Below are 20,441 nucleotides of genomic sequence, written 5' to 3' on the forward strand. Positions count from 1 at the left end.
AGCCGATTATGGTTTTTAGAAACACAAGCACGAAACAAATTGTTCTTATCATCTCTTTCGCTCAATTACAGGTACAACATTACATTTTGGTGGTTCAAGCACAGGACAACGGTTATCCCAGTCTGTCCAGCACGCTCACCGTCTACTGCAATGTGGTCGATCTAAATGATAATGCTCCAATCTTTGACCCGATGAGCTACTCCAATGAAATCTTCGAAAATGCCCCAATCAATTCGGATGTTGTGACCGTTAGTGCCACCGATATCGATTCTGGTAAGTTTTATTAGAATTTTTTTTAAAAATCCAACAAATTTAATTAATAACTTTATCATGTTTAAATAGTCATGTTTTTGGGTAAAGAAAAACCTAACCTACTCGAAAGTGATATCATATTCCAATGGACAAAATGAACACCAAATCTTCGCTTCGTTTCCCAACCCCAATTTTCAGTCAGTGTGTCTTCTTGATTAGTTTTCACCCCTAGTGGTTTTCATTTGTCAGTACAATAAACCAAAAATTAACTGTAAATCGCGATTTAAATAATCGATTTTAATATTAAACAACCCATACCGATGCGTGTTGGCTCGTAAACGACCACGCATGAATGTGTGTATGTGATACGTTTGTAGTAATTTTCATTAGGTCGTTCCTTCCTATTTATGTTGTTGTTGTGGTTGTTGTTGTTTTTTATCTGATTCGTTCAGCATCGATTCTCCCATTTTAACGCCGAATTCGTTCGTCTAACGTTTCACCACCAAAAATTTCCACATTCACATTTCTTACACATGTCTTCCCTACTTTCTCTGCTGCCACATACACAACCCATGGGGTTCTCAGGTCCCCCCGCAACATCTCGCAACATTTCTCCTTCGATATTTTTTTTTCTTTGGTTTATACCATACCGTTTGTTACACGGCCTTCTCCTTATCCTCCTTAACTATTTCCCACTTACGGTTGTTCGCAAGCGGATTGCGGAAGGGACGCAATCTCAAACGAGAATGCCTTACCCTTTCTTCCGTTTTTTTTTTTGGAGGGAGATCACCGACACACACGCCGAACAAAACAAAACAACATCAACAGGCAGCAGCAGCGAGAAAAAAAAACATCATGTATTTGTGGCACAGGCACAACCCGGCGCGCATTATGATGACCGCAGACCGGGATGGGTCGAAATGCCGAATGCCCGGTTTTTGGTTGAGCGGAGTGCGCGAGTGCGATAAGTTATAAAATTGTTTATAAGCTTTGCCTGAGAATGTCTCCGTGGTGCGCGCATCGTGCTGCAGGTCACCCGGGACGGATGGAAAAAACGAACAAGCGAACGCAATCGCCGGGACGGTTGACTCCATTAAAGTGTATTTTAATCCCGTGGCAAACAAATTTCTTCCATCAGTTTGAGCCTTCTCCGGTTCCCCGATCGGATTTTGTGGATATTCGATTCTTTTTTTTCAAATTTTAATTCAAGACAGAGACAGTGAGACAGAGAGAAGAGGACATATACGAGTTTGAGAAGAATCGGTCCTGTTCTAGTGAACAGGCACCAGGCAAGAGCGAAAGAAGCCAAACGTTCCAGCATAAACACGAAACGAAACGCACCATCTAACGCACCGAACGGTGAACCGATACTGTGAACACATCCACCCCAAACGATTATGTGTGTAGGCAGTCAGGCGATTCAGGTTTATATTTTATTGACTTCAAAATTTATAGATATCGATACAATATACATTTTTATTCTCTTTCCGACGCACATCAGTCGAACAAACGTGGGGTCGAACCACCCGACTCGGCAGCTTCTATTTAGCTTGTCATTCTGGCACGATTGTTGTAAACCGAAGAACCGAATTTGAATATGGCGCGAAAGGCTGCGTAAGATGACTTTATTTTTGGGCATTTTTGTAAGGTCTTTTCTTCTTCGTCGCACTGCTTTCGCAATGCCCGATGCTCCAACGCTTCGGCGAGCTAATGCTGTTTGCTTAGCGCAACTCAACTGACTCCGGCGCGAGGAGTCTAAGTATTTGTTGGTGTTTGAATCGCGACGACACACCAACAGAGCAGAATAGGCCCGTTTCGGGTCGGGCATACTGATTGGTAAAGTTATTAATCAAAACCCCGGCGTTGAACCGCGCAAAAGATGTAGTGAACCAGTCGCTTCTTACCGTTTTGTTTCGCCCCTTTCGCCTTTGGGGGATTAAGATGGGTGGGCGATAACATCTGGCAAAGGTTTGTTTTTTTTTTGTTTTGTTTTTGAAGATTTTTGACACACATTCAAGCACACGGAAAGCAGCAGAACCACGGGAGAGCGCAGTTCGTAGGTGTGTAAAGGAAGTTCCAACGATGGCCACCGTCAAGAGACACTGACAAGCAAACGCGGGATCCGGTCTTGCCTGGCTCTTGATACACTCTTGTTGACGACGTTACCTTCTGCAGCACTCGGGCACACCGGGTCGGTGATCAAACGATCACGTTGTCGTCCACTTGTCTCCTCTGCCGGACGATACGCCATCGCCAAGCGGCAAATAATTTTGTCGAACATCGATCGAAACAATTGTATCTTGTCAACTCAACCGATGGAAGTGCTCTGGTGACGGGTGTCTCCTCCTTTCCCACTTTCAAACTGGATGGTTGATCAAATCAGCTCGATCGCCACCTTCATTCGGTCGAAAACAGTTGGCGTGTTTGTTTGTTTTTGGTTTTTTCCCTTCCATTTCTGCTATGCTTGTTAAAGTCATCACCGATCGCCCAGCTAAGCAAATGCATTCGAAAAATTGCTACAAACTGTCTAACGTTGGTGAATGGTGGGATTGCATTTTCAACACACACACACACGATCCTTTTCCATCTTGGAGACGCTATTTTATAATAATGTTAATTGAATGATCCAACCCAATAGGCAGCAGAACGAATTCGCGTGGGGACTTGCTGGTATGTTGAATAATCCATCCAAACCATTCTAACCGAATGGGTTTTTTGGGTTGTTGTGTTTTTTTTTTTTTTTGTTCGAGATACGTTTTCTCCTTTGCCCACAATACAAATGGGCGCAGCGCCACTCAGGTTCATTGACATCGCATGCCCCTTTGAAGCCGAATTCTTCCGAGCAACGAGCACACGGTTTACACGGGATCACACAATCAATGAAGACACGTCTCGCGTCTCGCGAACTGCTACTGCTGCTGCTTCGTTCGCTGCTTTATGCAAATTAATAAACACCGGAATTTTTTTTTTCTTACGTTTCCTACATTAAACTCACCCCCCTCTGCTTCGTTTGTCCTTGTGCTGTGTGGGGCAATGCAACTCTCCCAACCTTTTTGCGGGATTGGCCAGACCATGTTTTTGTGATTATGAATCGGAGCCGAGCGCATCAGAATTGTGGCTGTTTCGCAATTCTCGCATGTCTCGACCATGCGCGTATTTTGAGGCTAACGTCACCTTATCCCGTTCAGCAGCGCGGAAAGACATAGAAATGATCCTTCCGTCTCGTACCGAGATCATATTTAATTTGGCAGCAGTCGATTATTGGGCACCGGTATGCCAAGGATAAAGGAGGGAGTGTAAAAGAGAGACATCTCCGGTACGGTAATGAGCAACGAACAACTCCCCTTCTTCGTAAGTATGGGGTTTGGCCAGATACAATCGTAATGAAACGTTTCCGTCGATCGACCAATCTCTTCCACGGGGGATTTTTTTCCACCCCAATCGGATCGAACCGAATGTACATTTGTTTCATGTGTTTATTGAACATTGATGCCGTCTGTAATGGCTCAATGGCCGTACACACGACCTGGACCATTATTCACACAATACTCGAACGCCATTAAGCACGTTCCACGCTCGGTAGGTTGGCTTACAATCGTTTTGTTTGTTTACGACGGCAAGGATACACACTGATCTGCATTTGCACCATTTTCCTTAACTTAATACTAATAAATACTGTTTAGTATTTTTGTTTCATTACGTTTTGTTTTTTTTTTGTTGTGTTTTCCAGGATCCAATGGACGTATTGAGTACTCGATAACGGCCGGCGATGATAATGATGACTTTCAAATCATGGGCAATGGCACCATTCGTACCCGTCGATCGCTCGATCGTGAATCGAAAAGCTCTTACAGTCTAGTGGTGACGGCTAGAGATTGTGCCGTAGAACCTGAGAAACGGTTATCGTCTACTGTGCAGGTAAGGTTTTAGCATACTTAGGAACGCAATTAAGTGTACCGAAGTCATCACCGCGTCATCTCTTCACTTTAACAGGTTACAATCGTGCTAAAGGATATTAACGATCTAGCGCCCGAGTTTGTCACACCGAACGAAACGAGTGTGGCCGAGAACATCCCGATCAACACGGTGATCATGGCGGTCAAGGCTATCGATCGGGACGAAGGACGCAACGGATACGTGGAGTATCAGCTGGATAGTCAAGGTTCGGCTACCAGTCCGTTCACGATTGGGCAGGCAGACGGATTGTTACGAGTATCCGCACAGTTGGATCGCGAAACTAAGCCAAGTTACGAGCTGAACGTTATTGCTAAAGATCGTGGTGATCCGCCCAAGATGACGCAGTCGCGAATACTGATCAACGTGCTGGACGAGAACGACAACAGTCCGATCTTCGACCCAAAGCAGTATAGTGCGGCAATTGCAGAAAATGCTAGCATAGGAGCTAGTGTACTACAGGTAAGCTAGTCGATCAGTGCGTGACAAGAATTCAAATTTTTGCCCACAAGTCTCAAAGTCACTTTGACGCTTCGAAGAGCTACTCTTCAGGCAGCTGCTACATTAAAAATGTTTGATCCCAAATCATTACTCGCAAACAATATTTACCCACTTTGCAACGAATAATACCGAGGGCAAGATGCACGGGGAGCAGCACTTTGCTGTGCCTTTGCCGCGGCAATCGTTCTTGCTGCTTTTCTGCTTCCCCCCATCCCCATCTCGCCGTCGTTGCCGGCATTGCATCAAACTCTGTTTTGCCTGAGCTTAAAACGTTTTTGCTGTTTATTTGAAAGCGTCACGAAATGCTTTATTAATAACATCATTTTTCTTTCGTACACCGCGCGCGAACGGCAAATCTTATCCTGCACGTCGTCGCTGTACGGCGGGCGTCTTGCCATTTAGTGCATCGCGACGACCGTGACTTCGCGTCGCATATGTTGAGACGATCGCATCCCTACGGGGCCGTTGAAGCGGAATGGAATTGGTCCCCCCCCCCCACCGCAACCCTTTGCGATGCACCTTACTCACACTGAGCACATAATGCATAATATACAAAACAGGAAAAATATTCAACACATACCTTTACGATCGATGATGCACTCAGCCGGTCCGGATGGGCATTGGGCTTGGGAGGCAAATCTATGAGAAAAGTAAATTATCACAAATTGCAATGAATTAATAATCTAGCACATTTTGCTGTGTGACTTTCGGTTGAAAAAGGGAGGTTAATATTTTGACATCGATTAGTTTGTAAAGGTTGCATGGTTGCGTAAAACATTGGGTTTGAAAATGTATATTATTTTAAATAAATAAAGATCTGTGAAGGTCTCTCGAAGACGACACCGTAAATATTTCTAAATACATTGTCAGCCTTTTCGTTTTTTTTCGACTTTAAATCTTTGATTTTTTTTGCGTTTAACTAATATGAATAAATTTTGGATAAATTACAATATTTGCCAAGTTTGGTTTCCAAACTTTGCCGAAGCGTTCAGGAACAACTCCACTAATGAACGTCCTTAATATCGTCTACGCTAGAATGTGGTTCGATCTCGCTGCATTAAGAATGCTTTTCCATTTACTTGATTTTCTTTTCTTTTCTCTTATTTTTGTCTTTCTCTCACCCTCTCTCTGTTTCTTTCTCGTTTCTCGTGTATTTTCCCTTTATGTGTAGGTATCCGCTACCGATATCGACGAAGGCGCTAATGGACGCGTGCGCTTCTCGATAGCGGCCGGCGATGACAACCGCGACTTTACCATCAGCGAAGACAGCGGTGTGGTACGGGTGGCGAAAAATCTCAACTACGAGCGCAAATCGCTCTACGCCATTACGGTACGGGCCGAAGACTGTGCCGGCGACACCGAGAACAGCGAGGTACGTTTCGATACCGCCCGGTTATCGATCACGATCACAGACATCAACGACAATCCGCCGACCTTTCTCGATTCACCGTATCTCGCCTACGTGATGGAGAATGTCATCCCACCGAACAATGGTTACGTTATCACTGTGCGGGCGTACGATGCGGACACGCCACCATTTAACTCCCAGGTACGCTACTTTCTCAAGGAAGGCGATACGGACTTCTTCAAGATCAACGCATCGACGGGCGAAATATCACTACTACGGGCGCTGGATCGTGAAATGCAGGAAGAGTACATTCTGACGCTCGTTGCAATGGATACGGGTAAGTTAAAGCATACGATATCAGGGAGCGAGGGGGTTTATCTTGTCCCTTAAAACAATCAAACATAACAAGAAATTCTAGCCAAAGTTCAGAATTAAAATGATCCCTCAACATTGCATCATGTGCAATCGCCTTTTTTGTTGCAAATTTCATTTTTGACCCTCGTACGGTTCTCTGACTTTCCGTCGGAGGTTTCCAGTTGTTGGAAAACATTGAACATTGTCGTAAGCAGTAACAAACGTACAAACGTATTGGCATAATATTTTGTGTTTCGTAAGCGATAAACGTGAACGAACGTACTGCAACTAAGTATTTCTCTCTCGCTGGTACGATGCCAGTCTCCATCCTTTACCCATTTTCCCTGTCAGTGCACCACACTGCCTGACGCCACGTGAGACTTGGAGTGAAAGATTCGAATATTTGATTTACAATGCCGGATACTGGAAAACTTCGTCTAAAATAAGCGCGATTTCCCCATTCATCGTCGGCCATCGCACTGGGGTCATAGTTGAAATCTGTACTACATAACAAAGCAAAATCCTTCACAAACAGCGGGGGCAACTTGCGATTTTTCTCCTGCACCGTTAGGGGCAAGAGGAATCACCGATTTATCTTCACGGCAAAAGTCCCTTTACGACTTTAAGCAAGCGACGGAACCACCGGCAAACGCGACTATCACCCAGAATGATCGCAAATAATAGATTTTCAATAAACGAATCCATTATTCGACATTACGGCAGCAATAACCCAAACTCGTGACCTCGCAAACATGGCGCTGTACAATCCCCTTTCCCCATTGGTTGAGACCAGGAGTTGAGTAGGTGAATGGCATAAACGTTTGAAAGAGTTTACTAAATATCACTGATTTGTGGAATATATGGCAACTTTATTGGAAAGTAATATTACAAATTATTCCAATTTGCTCTCCATATTACAAGATCTATATAGATGTTTTCTTTAGGCTGTGGACACCAAATTCCATTTCTAAGACCACAGTCTAAGACCACTCGTCAAATATATTGCCCTGTTTGAAAGGCACCGTTTTGGCGGTAAGAATTCTCATTCGCATCCATTTTCTATTACAATAATATCTACGAATTTCTGATCAGCTTCCTGAATGCTCTTACAGATTTGCAAAAAACCAGGACAAAAGAAACAATTGTACGCGCTAGGGCAAAGGAACCCAAAACGAGCAAAAACAGTGCGATGAATGAATGGGGCAATGGCGAGTGATTTTAACCACTCAAAAGACTAGCAGGCGGAAAGTTACAACCGCTGCCAAGGAATGAGAACGCAAAATATTACAAATTCCACCAGATAAGTAGGAAGATACAGGTCGGAACAGGACCTCCTCATGCCATATTGCAAGCTACCTCACGAACTTTCCACTGGCAAAAGGTACAGATTAAACACAAAACAAAATGAATGCAGAGGGCCACAGCGAACTGTATTGATTCTTCGTGAGATCGTGACGTCAAGAGACACCCCGCGGCTGATAAACTACCTCAATAAATATTCACTCAATTTCCTATAATTCGTTCTCTCCCCCTACCCCCCTCATCCCCGCCACTTTCTGCCCGTTTTAAGGGTTCAAACCCTGGAGAGCGATGGCTAGCGGCTGCCAACTGTGTTCGGTGCATTTCCCATGCAACCTCGGATGTTTGCAATAATATCGATGATCGCCGTACTGCATTGATCGGCAGCAATTGAAACAATCGTGCGCCGGCTGGCAGCATAATTCCAAACATACGATTTAATTTTTCCCTTGCACTGCTACTCGGTTCAGGGACAGCATGAACCATGTTGTCGGTTTGCGACGGCATTTTGACAGTTTCGAGCGGAACACGCTTAAACTAACGAGTGGAACACCAAAAAAAAAAACAAACCTACATACAGAGGGTAAGGATCTTGGGCGTACAAAAAGGGTGTCTCTACCGCGTATTCATTGCTTCACGGGCATATACGCAAAAGCAGTGATCGTGATGGGGAGAATTTCAGCAGCGAACGCATCCCCATTGGCTAATTTGGAGCCTGTGTATTGTATGCATGTTTGTGTGAGTGTCTCCTGGTCTCGGCAGAGGGTTGGGAAGAGGGAAAATGTGGGTCTGCGCACAAGCACTTGTTTTTCTTTCTCTCTGCCCTCGGGTCCACGGTCCACGGTTTTGGATACGGTGGCACGAACACACGCACCCAATGCCGGGAATTTCAACGCGAGAAGCGAGAAACCTTTGAGCTATGTCACAGACTTGCGCGCGTTATATGTATATAACTGGAAACATTTTATTACCCCGGGCTATAAATACTTCATCTGCATAAGGCTTAAAATTTGTAAAAAAAAAAATGATATCAGCTATTCATTCTTCTCCTGGGTTTTTGCCTCTTCTCAGCTATAGCTGCTGGTGGATTGGCGTTCATTTGAAAAGGCTGTTCTACCCCATGTTTTGCCTCCCCCCCTTTTGCACTCCTTTGTTATTTAAATCTCTCTCACTCTCGTTCTTCACTAGACGCCATCTTTCTCTCTACTGAGCAAAACAATATTTTTACAGCCCTCCCTCCCCGTGCTAACCGCACACTTTAGGGGTGGAAGCTCCTTAGCACTGTGTCGTCATGAAATGAACAACACGACACCTAAGTAGCACTCTCTGACCAGCTGAACACTATTCGGGACTCAATTTGTACTGGGGTGAGAATGAAAAGAGAGCTTAAAGATAATCTTCATCGCCGTAAAATACCAGTGCGCCTGTTTGAAGACATTGCCCTTAGCATACATTGCTCCACCCTAGCATGTTATTCCTTGTTGTGTTTTTTTTTTTTGGGGTAGTTTAAATATATTTTATTAATTTTATGTTAATTAAACCATTCATTGTGCCATAATTATAACGTCATTAGTTTTAAGGTAACTTTTAACATTCAACCTTTGATTACGAATGTTTTTTATGACAATTTCTTCTCGAGGAATGAACACGATGAGGGCCATATTACGCTGTGAAATCACACAGACCGAACAAACTTTGAAAAACAAAAACGCACCCAACGAACGCATCACTTTGTTCGATCTCGGTTATCATTTGGAATGTCGTTCGGTTTCAGGTTCGTTTGCTATTTTCACTGCTTTACAAAGCCGCTGTTGGTCACGGAGGCGAAACAATTACATCCCGCAAAAGGTGCGTTTGTTTTCGCCAGACGATAGCCGGGACCGTGGAGTAGAATAGAAACCAAAAAAACAAAAAAAACGCAACCGGAACAATTCTCAGCCCTTACTTCGTCGCGCGGTTAACGAGCGGCCCCGGTGGCTGTTGCAATGGCGCAATTATTGTGCCATAAATGTGAACCATTGCGCGCGGACGACACACGGTTGGAGGATGCGCCGTTTGGATCAATAAATAAATCTGATCGGAACCCGAGAGCTGCATCTTTTGCTGCGTGGAGCAAAAATAATAAAATTCCACCACAAACACACCATAACCATTTTTTTCTCTCCTTTCTATCTCCTTCCCTCAAAGCGCAACCGATTAGTTGGTACAATCGTAGCGGTTTGGAATTTTCATCGTTTTTTTTTGTCATCTTCCTGTACCGGAGCGCAATAGAATCGCTTCAAATAGACGCAGCCTGCACTATGCCCATCTGCACAAGAATTGGACAGATCTTTGAATCGTTTTATCGCTTCCATTTTGCCAACATTCGTATGTTTGCGTGCCTTGTTTGGATACGGTCGCTGGTACCGTGCAGCAAAGTCCTGGAAAATTGGCAAAATATGCCCCCTGTTTTTTGCGATGGATGGCTTAGCTAACTAGTTGCGAGTCGCAAGCGAGCAATGTGTGAAATGCTACGATTCAACCTATCGTGATATGGGGAGGGAAAAATGAACCACATCGCGTTCTATATTCGTCTGGATCCAATTTAGTTACAGCTATTACTATGTACAAGACGAGCAAACCAGTATTTGATCGGTAACAGGATAGTACGGCTGTATTCGTATCGCGTTGCTATTACACACAACATTCTTTGGCTTTCATAAACTATTTCATATTTAAGAATCAAATTTGAATTACAACCCATCAAGGGAAATTTTTTTTATGTTGATTGTAGAGTAAAGCCGCTGTCTATAGTCGAACGACAAGCCAGTTCATTAAGCTTCATCTTTTCGTTTAATTTTAGGCTCACCACCCTTAACGGGAACCGGCACAGTGCGTGTCTTGGTACAGGACATTAACGATCACAACCCACAGTTCGAGCGGCAATCGTACCAGGCGACGATAGCGGAAAATCTACCGATAGGCACACGGGTACTGTGGCCGAAGGCCACCGATCGTGATGCGGGTCTGAACGCAAAGATTCGCTACACGCTGCTCGGTGAGCATTTGAGCCGCTTCCGACTGGACGCCGCCAGCGGTGAAATCACCACCGCTGCCGTACTCGATCGCGAGGATATGGCCATCTATCACTTTACGCTGATGGCACAGGACAGCTCGACAACAGAGCCGCGAGCGACGCTCGTCAATCTCACAGTGAACGTGCAGGACGTGAACGATAATAGTCCGGCATTTAGTGCACCTACATTCCACGTCAATGTGCCGGACCGTATCAAACCGGGCCAGTTCGTGTTCGGGGCGAAAGCGATCGATCGCGACGAAGGTGTCAATGCGCGGCTGTTGTACTCGATCGTTGGGACGGACGCGTCCAAGTTTCACATCAACGAACATACCGGTGTGATCGAGGCGACGACCGAACTATCGATGCCGCTGTCCGGCGCGAATATTGATCGCGTCTTCCGTTTGACGATCGTGGCAAAGGATCAGGGTTATGAACCGCGCACGGCAACCTGCGAACTTGCGATCTCGTTACGATCCGCTCATCTCTTCCCGGTGTTTTCGTACACCTCCGAAACGCAGTTCGTACTGCCGGAGGATATCGCAGACGGGAAGATGGTGACGAAGCTGGCAGCAACTTCACCAAAGAAAGGTTCCGTAGGTACCATACGGTACGCGATTGCGGGAGGCAACATTGACGATGCACTGCGCATTGACTCCAGTACCGGTGAAGTTGCGGTAAATCGTAACGGGCTGGATTACGAACGACATCAGCAATACGAAGTTTGGATCGAAGCTGCTGACTCGGATCGTCCAAGCCTGCGCAGCGTACTGCAACTAATTGTGAATGTAACCGATGCGAACGACAACCCGCCCGTGATGGATCGACCTGTATATATGGCGGAAGTGCTCGAAGAAGAATCGCCCTCACAACTGGTGACGAAAGTGTCCGCCACTGATGCGGACTCCGAGGAGAACGGTCAGATTACCTATCGTTTGCGGGATGATTTTGAAAGTTTCGAAATCAACACGGATACTGGCGAAATTTACACAACCACACGGCTGGATCGGGAAGATATTGCACAGTATACGCTGATTGTGGAGGCAGTTGACCAGGGTGTACCGCAGCTGACCGGTAGTGCTACGGTGCTTGTAAATGTGCTGGATAAAAATGATAATCCACCCAAGTTCACGCGGCTCTTCTCCGTCAACGTAACGGAAAATGCCGAAATTGGACAATTTGTCATTAAAATCACGTCCTCTGATTCGGACATTGGTGTTAACGCGAATGCCACATACATCTTCACGGAAAATTTGGGCAATAAGTTCTCGATCGATTCAACTACCGGTAATGTAACAGTGGCCGGACATCTGGATCGTGAGCAGCAGGATGAGTACATTCTAAAGGTGGCTGCCGTTGATGGTGCCTGGCGGACAGAGACACCGCTCACCATAACGATCCAAGATCAGAATGATAATGCGCCTGAGTTCGAGCACAGTTACTACAGTTTTAACTTCCGCGAGTTGCAAAAGGCGGTCACGTTCGTTGGTCAGGTGATTGCTACGGATCGTGACAAGCAGGGCCCTAACTCGGTTATTTCATATTCGCTACAGCAACCGTCCGACTTGTTCACCATCGATCCAGCGACCGGTGAAATCTTTAGCAAGCGTCGCATTCACTACAAGCACACACAACTGGAGGCTTCGCCCGAAAATAGCTTCACGCTGACAATTCTCGCTACCGACAATGGTAAGCCTCCGATGTACACCGAGTGTGTGGTGAATATCAACGTAGTAGACGCCAACAACAATCCACCGGTGTTTGGGCAGAGCGAATATATGGCGCCTGTACCTGAGGGTGCCGAAATCGGTCAACGGATCCTGCAGCTAACCGCCCGTGACGAGCTTGACTTTGGTGTGAATGCTGAAATTGAGTATCACATAGTTGGCGGTAACGGATCCGAGCAGTTCGCCATCAATAAGCTTGACGGTTGGATTGTCGTCGGTCGAAAGTTGAGCGAAGTTGCAGCAAACCCTGGTACGGTGTACATGCTGCAGGTGCGTGCCGTTGATCGTGGTGTACCGCCGCAGCAGGACGAGGTTAGCGTTACGATCGTCGTGACCGGTACGAACAGATTTGCACCGGTCTTTCAAAGTCCCTCCTATCAAGTGATTGTGCCAGAAAATGAGCCTGTCGGTTCCACGATCCTTACGGTCAGTGCACCGGACAATGATGATGGCCCAAACGGAATGGTGCGCTACGCAATACTAGCCGGAAACGAACGGAACGATTTCATGGTACACAGCGTGACCGGAGCCGTTAGCATCCGTCAATCGCTTGATTTTGATCTTATACAGGTGTACCAGCTGAACATAACTGCCGAGGATCTTGGCTACAAACCGAAACGTTCCATCGCGATGGTCACAATCACGCTCACCGACATTAACGACAACGCGCCATATTTCAATCAATCGCTGTACGATGCATACGTTGCTGAGAATTCACCGGCAAACACGGTCGTGTACCGGGCACAGGCGCACGATCGTGATTCGCCTAAAAATGCCATTATCAACTACGCCATCGTAGGAGGCTCGGGACGGGAACTGTTTGCTATCGAGACTGCCACCGGTATCATTACGTCCAGAGCGACATTCGATTACGAAGAGCAGGACCAATATACGCTATCCATCTCGGCCTACAATCCCGACTCACCGATGCGCAATGAAACGAAGGTGATCGTACACGTGACCGGCGTGAACGAGTACTTTCCCAAGTTTATCCAACCCGTCTTCCATTTCGACGTATCTGAATCGGCTGAAGTTGGATCGAGTGTGGGTATCATAGAAGCAACCGACAAGGATGCTGGTGAGGATGGTAAGGTGTACTACCTGCTGGTCGGTTCGAGCAATGACAAAGGATTCAGTATTCATTCGAGCACTGGCGTACTAGTGGTATCGCGCAATCTTGATCGTGAGACACAATCTCGTGTAGTGCTGACGGTGCTGGCAAAGAACTATGGTGGTATCCGAGGAAACGATACGGATGAAGCTCAGATTATTATTTCCATCCAGGATGGTAACGATCCACCAGAGTTTCAGCGAGAACTCTACGAGGCTAGTGTTTCTGAAGGTGATCCAATCGGAACAAAAGTCATCGCAGTAAAGGCCGTAGACAAGGATGTACGGCCGCAGAATAATCAGTTCAGCTTCTCAATCATCGGTGGGAACAATGATCATTCGTTCAAGATTGATCCGCAGACGGGACAAATTGAAACGGCACGCAAGCTAGATCGCGAAACAGTTCCGCTGCACAAATTGCTCCTAGGTGCGATCGATACAGGCACGCCTCCCCAAACGGGCACTACGGTTGTGCGAATCACCGTTACTGATATTAATGATAATGGACCTACGTTCGATCCGAAAGACACTATTGGAGCAGTGCTGGAAAATGAACCACCTAACACCGTAGTCATGACGCTGGCCGCAAGTGATCCCGACCTTCCACCAAACGGTGCTCCCTTCACGTATCAGCTTGTCGGTGGTCGACACAAGTCTCTGTTCACGCTCGAGCGTCATTCCGGGGTGCTGAAGACGGTACGCAGTCTTGATCGTGAGCAAACACCACAGCTAGAACTGCTTGTCGAGGTGGAAGACAATGGAAAGCCGCGTAAACGAACCCAGCACACGATTACCGTGAACGTGTTGGATCAAAACGACAGTCCTTCGACACCACGAACTGCACACGTGCTGGTGTACGTATTTGGCGGTGGTCCCGTACATGGCGATATTGCCAGTGTGCACCCGAACGATCCCGATATCACCGGCGACTATCGTTGCAAACTGCTAACCGACGTCAACAAGCAACCCGTAACGGCATTCACGATTGCGAACGGTTGTCAGCTGCGGCCTACCAACCCTAGCCGTATTCCCACAAGTGGTCATACGTTCCTGGTGTCTGGAAATGACGGCAAGCATCCAGACGTCACATCCACAGTTTCGGTTGAGTTCCTGCACTTTGATAATGCAACGATTGATCAGTCGATCACGGTTCGCCTGGAGAACATCAGTAGTGCTAACTTCCTTGCTAACTACTATCGCAACTTCGTGGACATAGTAAAAGCATCACTTGAACCAGCCGACGATCTGATCTTGTACAGCCTGCTAAATGCTGGGAAAGCACTTCATGTCACGTTGGCAGTACGGAACACACCGCTCAAAGGCTACCGATCAAAGCAGCACGTGATCGATCGGATCTCCCGCAAGCTTGAAGCAGTTGGACAGCTGCTTCCTAACGTTCTTACTACGGTTGGTTATGATCCGTGCCGTTCGAAAGATACGTGCGCAAACGGTGGTGTATGTAGCGCTCGCATCCAGGTATACCCCGAGGAGGACAACCGTATCACCGATAGTCAGTCGCTTGTATTTGCTTCACCACCGGTGCGGCACGATTTTGCCTGCGCCTGTCCGGATGGATACACTGGGGCACGGTGCGATAAACGTCAGGACCCTTGCTCACCAAACCCTTGTCAAGCCGGAGGACAATGTCGTCGGCAGGGATACGATTTCCAGTGTACTTGTCCAGCAAACCGAGAGGGAAAATTCTGTCAGCTGGAGCGCGGTGACATTTGCTCGAGTGGTCCCTGTAAGAATGGGGGTTCTTGTCGCGAAAGTTCCGACGGGTCGTCCTTCTTCTGTCTCTGTCGCCCAGGCTACCGGGGCAATCAGTGTGAAACCGTGGCAGACTCATGTCGTCCCAATCCGTGCCTGTACGGTGGGCTGTGCGTTAGCCTTAAGCCGGGTTATAAATGCAGCTGCGTCGAAGGCCGGTACGGTCGACACTGTGAGAAAACGACGTTTGGGTTCCGTGAACTGTCTTACATGGCGTTCCCGGCACTTGATTCAGCCACCAACGATATTTCGGTTGTGTTTGCTACCACTAAACCAGATGCGTTGCTGATCTACAACTACGGTATTCAAAGCGGTGGCCGGTCCGATTTCGTTGCAATGGAAATTGTGAATGGACGGGCGGTGTTTTCTTACGGCGGTGCGCGGACTGCCATTACTTCGCTTGTGGTGGGTAAAAGCACATTAACTGCAAACGGACGGAATGGTTCCATTTCGAATGGCGATTGGCATAAAATCACGGCCACCCGTAATGGTCGCGTTATGTCGCTGAGTGTTTCCAAGTGCACAGACAATGGCGACTATTGCGACGATTGCCGTCCGGGCGATTCCAGCTGTTACGCTGACGATACGGGACCTACAGGGTAAGTTCTATCTTCTTTGTCACTCTTGAACATCAAACACCTTGTTGAGTCAATCGAAATACACCGGTATTAACTCTTTTCAAATGTGTCTTTACTCGTTACAGAACGCTGAATTTCAACAAGCATTATCTGCTGGTAGGAGGACTTATGGCCGCGGATCCGGTACTAGAACGTCCAGGTCAAGTACATTCGGATGACTTGGTAGGATGCGTACACAGTGTCTCCATCAATGGACGGGCGTTAAATTTAAGTAATCCGATTAAATCTTTCGGCATCGAAGCGACGTGTCAGCGCAGTACCGGGAGCAACGGCCCGTGTGGTCTCGGTTTACCCGAGGATCCGGCCCAACCACTCTGTGGCCCGTACGGCCAATGCATGGACCGATGGCATACAGCCATGTGCCGCTGCGGTGGAGCCATCTTGTCACCCGACTGTTACAGCTCGCTGGACGCATATTCCCTCCAGGACGGTGCGTTCATTGAATTCGAGATAACGGAAAAACACAAACGTATGCAGCTGCTGGAGAGCATCTACAGCGGTAAGAGTTGGATCTGGAGCTACGATGTAACACGTAGCAAGCGCCACGATGGTCATGTCACTCCCACGCTAACGATCGCCGAGGATCCACCCAAGTATATGAGCATCATGTTCAAAACGAACAAACCGAGCGGCGTACTGATATATGCCGCCACGAGTAGCAAACACTATACCGCTATCGAGTTGCGACATGGCCGTCTTTCATATACCTCGCATCAAACGTCCTTTGTGAACGTATCCGCATCTGCCAGCGGTGGACAGGAGGGTGTTTCGCTAGCTGATGGCAATTGGCATAATGTTACGTTACATTCACATAACCGCGTGCTGCAAGTTTTGGTCGATGGACGAATTGTGGTACCGGAGCTGGATGCGACAGGTGTACACGACTTTCTGGACCCGTACCTAACCGTATTGGCAATCGGAAACGTCCGGCGTGAGTACTTTAGTGCTGGCGATACCGAACCAATGCCCGCCTACTTCCAGGGTTGCCTGGCCAACTTCACCATCAACGGTGAGGTACAGCCGTTTAACGGTTCGGGCAGTATCTTCCGCAGTGTCGTACACCGGGGTAACGTAGCGCAAGGCTGTGTCTGGAGCGTGCTCGGCACGGCACAGGTTACGAATCCGCTTAACATTGGCATCACGCTAGTGATCGTATTTTTCGTGATGCTTTTGATAGGCATCTTTATCTCGTTTCTGGTGGTGCGTTGCCGTCGTCAGCATAAAGAAAAGAGTGGTGCCCTTGGACACTCGTCTACTGCATTACATTCTAAGCAAAATGGAACCAGCGGTTCGACACTACTGGCCGGATCGGGGCTGGTCTCTTCCGGTGGTTTGCACAGCGACGGTAGTGGGCGCGGTTTGCACACAAATGATCTGTCCGTCGTCGGATACCACTCGGAAGGCAGTGATATGCTGCGTGGCGTCAGTGGTCATCATCTGGTAGGTCCGGAACTTATCTCGAAGAAGTATAAAGAGCGCGACCTCGGTACATCGGAACCACAGAGACCTCAACGGCCCGATATTATTGAGCGAGAAGTAGTGAGTAAGAGTCCACCGTTACCACCACCGAGTCAGTCCCATCATCCGTCGGCACCTCACGATCACACAAATAACCCATCCTCTATGGATTTGGGCTCGGAATATCCGGAGCACTATGACCTCGAGAATGCCAGCTCCATCGCGCCATCCGATATCGATATTGTGTATCACTACAAGGGCTATCGGGAGGCAGGTGGTGTGCGTAAGTATAAGGCCACTCCACCGCCCGTTGCGTCCGCTTATACCCATCACAAGCATCAGACGTCGGCGGCGGCGACTCAACAGCAGCACCGCCATTCGCCACATCATGCAGCTGCCGGTGGGCCATATGCGCCCCGGGTTTTGCCACCGCCTCAAGCTAGTCAACCACCGCCATCGAATGGAGCAGCACATGCGCGCCAACACCAGTCAACACCACTAGCGAGACTCTCACCAAGTTCGGAGCTTAGCTCGCAGCAGCCACGTATCCTCACGTTGCATGACATCTCCGGCAAACCACTGCAGAGCGCATTGTTGGCCACGACATCGAGCTCGGGTGGCGTGGGAAAAGATGCATTGCACAGCAATAGTGAGCGAAGTCTCAACAGTCCCGTCATGAGTCAGCTTTCTGGCCAGAGTTCGAGCGCGCGTAGTCGTAGTAAGAATCCGAACGGTGTACCTTCGCAACCACCGAACGTAGTATCGGTCAGTTCGGTCGTGGTGCCGGTAGGTCACGGCGGTATGGGTCTCACGGCTGAGGAGATTGAACGACTGAATGCACGCCCTCGTACGTCCAGTCTCGTCTCTACGCTGGATGCAGTTTCCAGTAGCAGTGAGGCACCGGCACGTGTACCAGCTCCACACCTTTCACACATGCACCATTCGCCGGCAGACATTGATGCGCATAGTTCTACCTCCACCGACGAGAGCGGCAATGATAGCTTCACTTGCTCGGAGATCGAGTACGATAACAACAGCCTAAATGGTGACTCAGGTCCTCCGAACAACGTTGTCGTTGGCGGCAAATATGGAAAGGGTCGTGACGATCCTGGCAGACGAAACGATGTAGGCGGAGGTGGTGGCGGAGGCCCTGGAGGAGTTAGTGCCGGCGTAGGCAATGGAAGTGGTGGTGGTGGCAAAGGAGCTCCCCATCTTCCGCCAGCCTCATCATACGATGGTTTCGATTCTTCGTTCCGAGGATCACTCAGCACCCTTGTTGCGTCGGACGATGATCTGTCCAGCCACATGGTTGGTATCTACCGGCAACCGAATGGTGGTGCTGCCTCACCATCAGCTACCGGTTGGGATTATCTGCTGAACTGGGGCCCAAATTTCGAGAGCCTCATGGGAGTGTTTAAGGACATTGCCGAACTGCCAAGTGACGTAACGGTCAATGGCCGTGTGCCAAACTCGCTGCGTATTCCTACCAGCGTTCAGTCAAAACCCTCCGAAGAGTACGTTTGAATAACGAACGACATCCGGAAGCAAGGTTCACCATTGTAACATGTAACATTTCTGTATAAACGAATAAGCAAATTCAAGCAAAATGCAACCACACTCACTACTCACACCATAGGTAGGAACAAGTAATATGCCAACTAAGCAAACTCCTCGTGTACATAAAACTACCATGCCTCGACTGCAGGAGACAGACTCCTGTTGAGATTAGACATTAGTTAAGCCAACTACAACTATAAGCGACTGGTATGCACGGTGTACCGTATAATTCCATCAGAATACAGAATCAGAGACAGAGTTCAACGGAGGAACTTTTTTAAATGGTGGTACCTTGTATCAAGGTCCTAAAGCTGTACGTAGCATGTAGAGGAGGTATGAATTGTGTCTAGACCAATGCACCAATTAGAAATCTCTCCAATGCATTTATGCACCGTTGACATATGTTGGCTATAGGACAATCTATCTATCAACAAGAATGGTTTTAATGGTAAAATAGAGGCAAAAGTTTTTAATTAGAAATACAAGTGCTATGTCCCCTTAAACCTAAATGATGGTGCGTGTACACAAAGCACGCAAACTAAAGTGTATATATAGAAAATGGCGTTGTGAGGAAACAGAACCGCGTTCGCTGGATCAATGTAGGAATGTAAGCTTCTCTTGCCATATGCTTATAAAGATATAAGAACAAACTCATGCAGGGATAGCTGCAGTGTAAAGATCTGCATGAGCCTATGATTTTAATACGTTATGAGACTGTTTTATTTTTAACTTTTTAACTCAGCGTAGGTAGCTCGTGCTGTACTATTATTAGCAATTATTGCCTTTTAGCTTTTTTTTTAACTTTTGCGCAGTTTTATTTTCGATTTGAGTGTGTGTCCGGTTTAAAGGAACCTTGACATTGGGACGCTACAGTGCATGAAGTAGCAGTGTGTACTATAAGGAATAAAAATCAATGATTTAAAAAAAAACCAACATCAAATCAAAACACATTATACACAGGTCGTCTACACTGCTATTTAAAAAAACGAAAATTTCTTACACACTGGACGAAAAATTAAAACGAGCCCGTTAAACAATTCATTGGAATGTAATGATTGAAAAATAAACTTTCACACCACCGTAAAATGTAAAAGAAATTATAAAGCATGTTGTTGCACCATTTTAATTACATCCGAAAGCGAAATATTTTTCCCCTTCTGCAGCAAATACTTGCAGGGACAAGCTAATTTGTTTTGTCAACCGATAATTGCAAGTTTACCACAAGCCGAAAAATAGTATCAATGTCAAATTGTGTGTTCTAGTGTTGGTGGTTACGGCGATACACTAAGGTGCGATTGCTGCAACTGCACTGCTGAAGTGGACGCTAATTTTTGCTCTTTGTAAACTATTTGTTGTTGATACCACCCTATGTAGGTCGTCGCTGTTTCTATGGCATCGCGGATAGACCACAACAAAAG

The 20,441-nt window shown here is 47.1% G+C and overlaps 2 protein-coding genes across 7 annotated transcripts in view; one reads left to right on the forward strand and one right to left on the reverse strand.

Moving 5' to 3' along the window:
- The window catches only part of LOC125762811 (cadherin-related tumor suppressor), a 49,324-nt gene extending 30,334 nt beyond the window's left edge, over window positions 1-18,990 (forward strand). Inside the window, exons 5-10 of the mRNA XM_049425311.1 lie at window positions 72-273; window positions 3,983-4,170; window positions 4,246-4,668; window positions 5,879-6,392; window positions 10,551-15,969; window positions 16,074-18,990. Of these exons, the coding sequence (XP_049281268.1) occupies window positions 72-273; window positions 3,983-4,170; window positions 4,246-4,668; window positions 5,879-6,392; window positions 10,551-15,969; window positions 16,074-18,990 (9,663 nt within the window). The remainder of the gene's footprint in view (window positions 1-71; window positions 274-3,982; window positions 4,171-4,245; window positions 4,669-5,878; window positions 6,393-10,550; window positions 15,970-16,073) is intronic.
- Window positions 1-20,441, reverse strand: part of LOC125762817 (protein turtle) — a 94,916-nt gene that overhangs the window by 60,589 nt on the left and 13,886 nt on the right. For all 6 annotated transcript variants that reach the window (XR_007418261.1, XR_007418260.1, XM_049425329.1 and 3 more), the window contains exon 2: window positions 5,288-5,346. The gene's annotated coding sequence lies outside the window, so the exon portion shown is untranslated. The remainder of the gene's footprint in view (window positions 1-5,287; window positions 5,347-20,441) is intronic.

The sequence above is a fragment of the Anopheles funestus genome, chromosome 2RL (assembly GCF_943734845.2).
Source record: "Anopheles funestus chromosome 2RL, idAnoFuneDA-416_04, whole genome shotgun sequence".
Lineage (NCBI taxonomy): Eukaryota > Metazoa > Arthropoda > Insecta > Diptera > Culicidae > Anopheles > Anopheles funestus.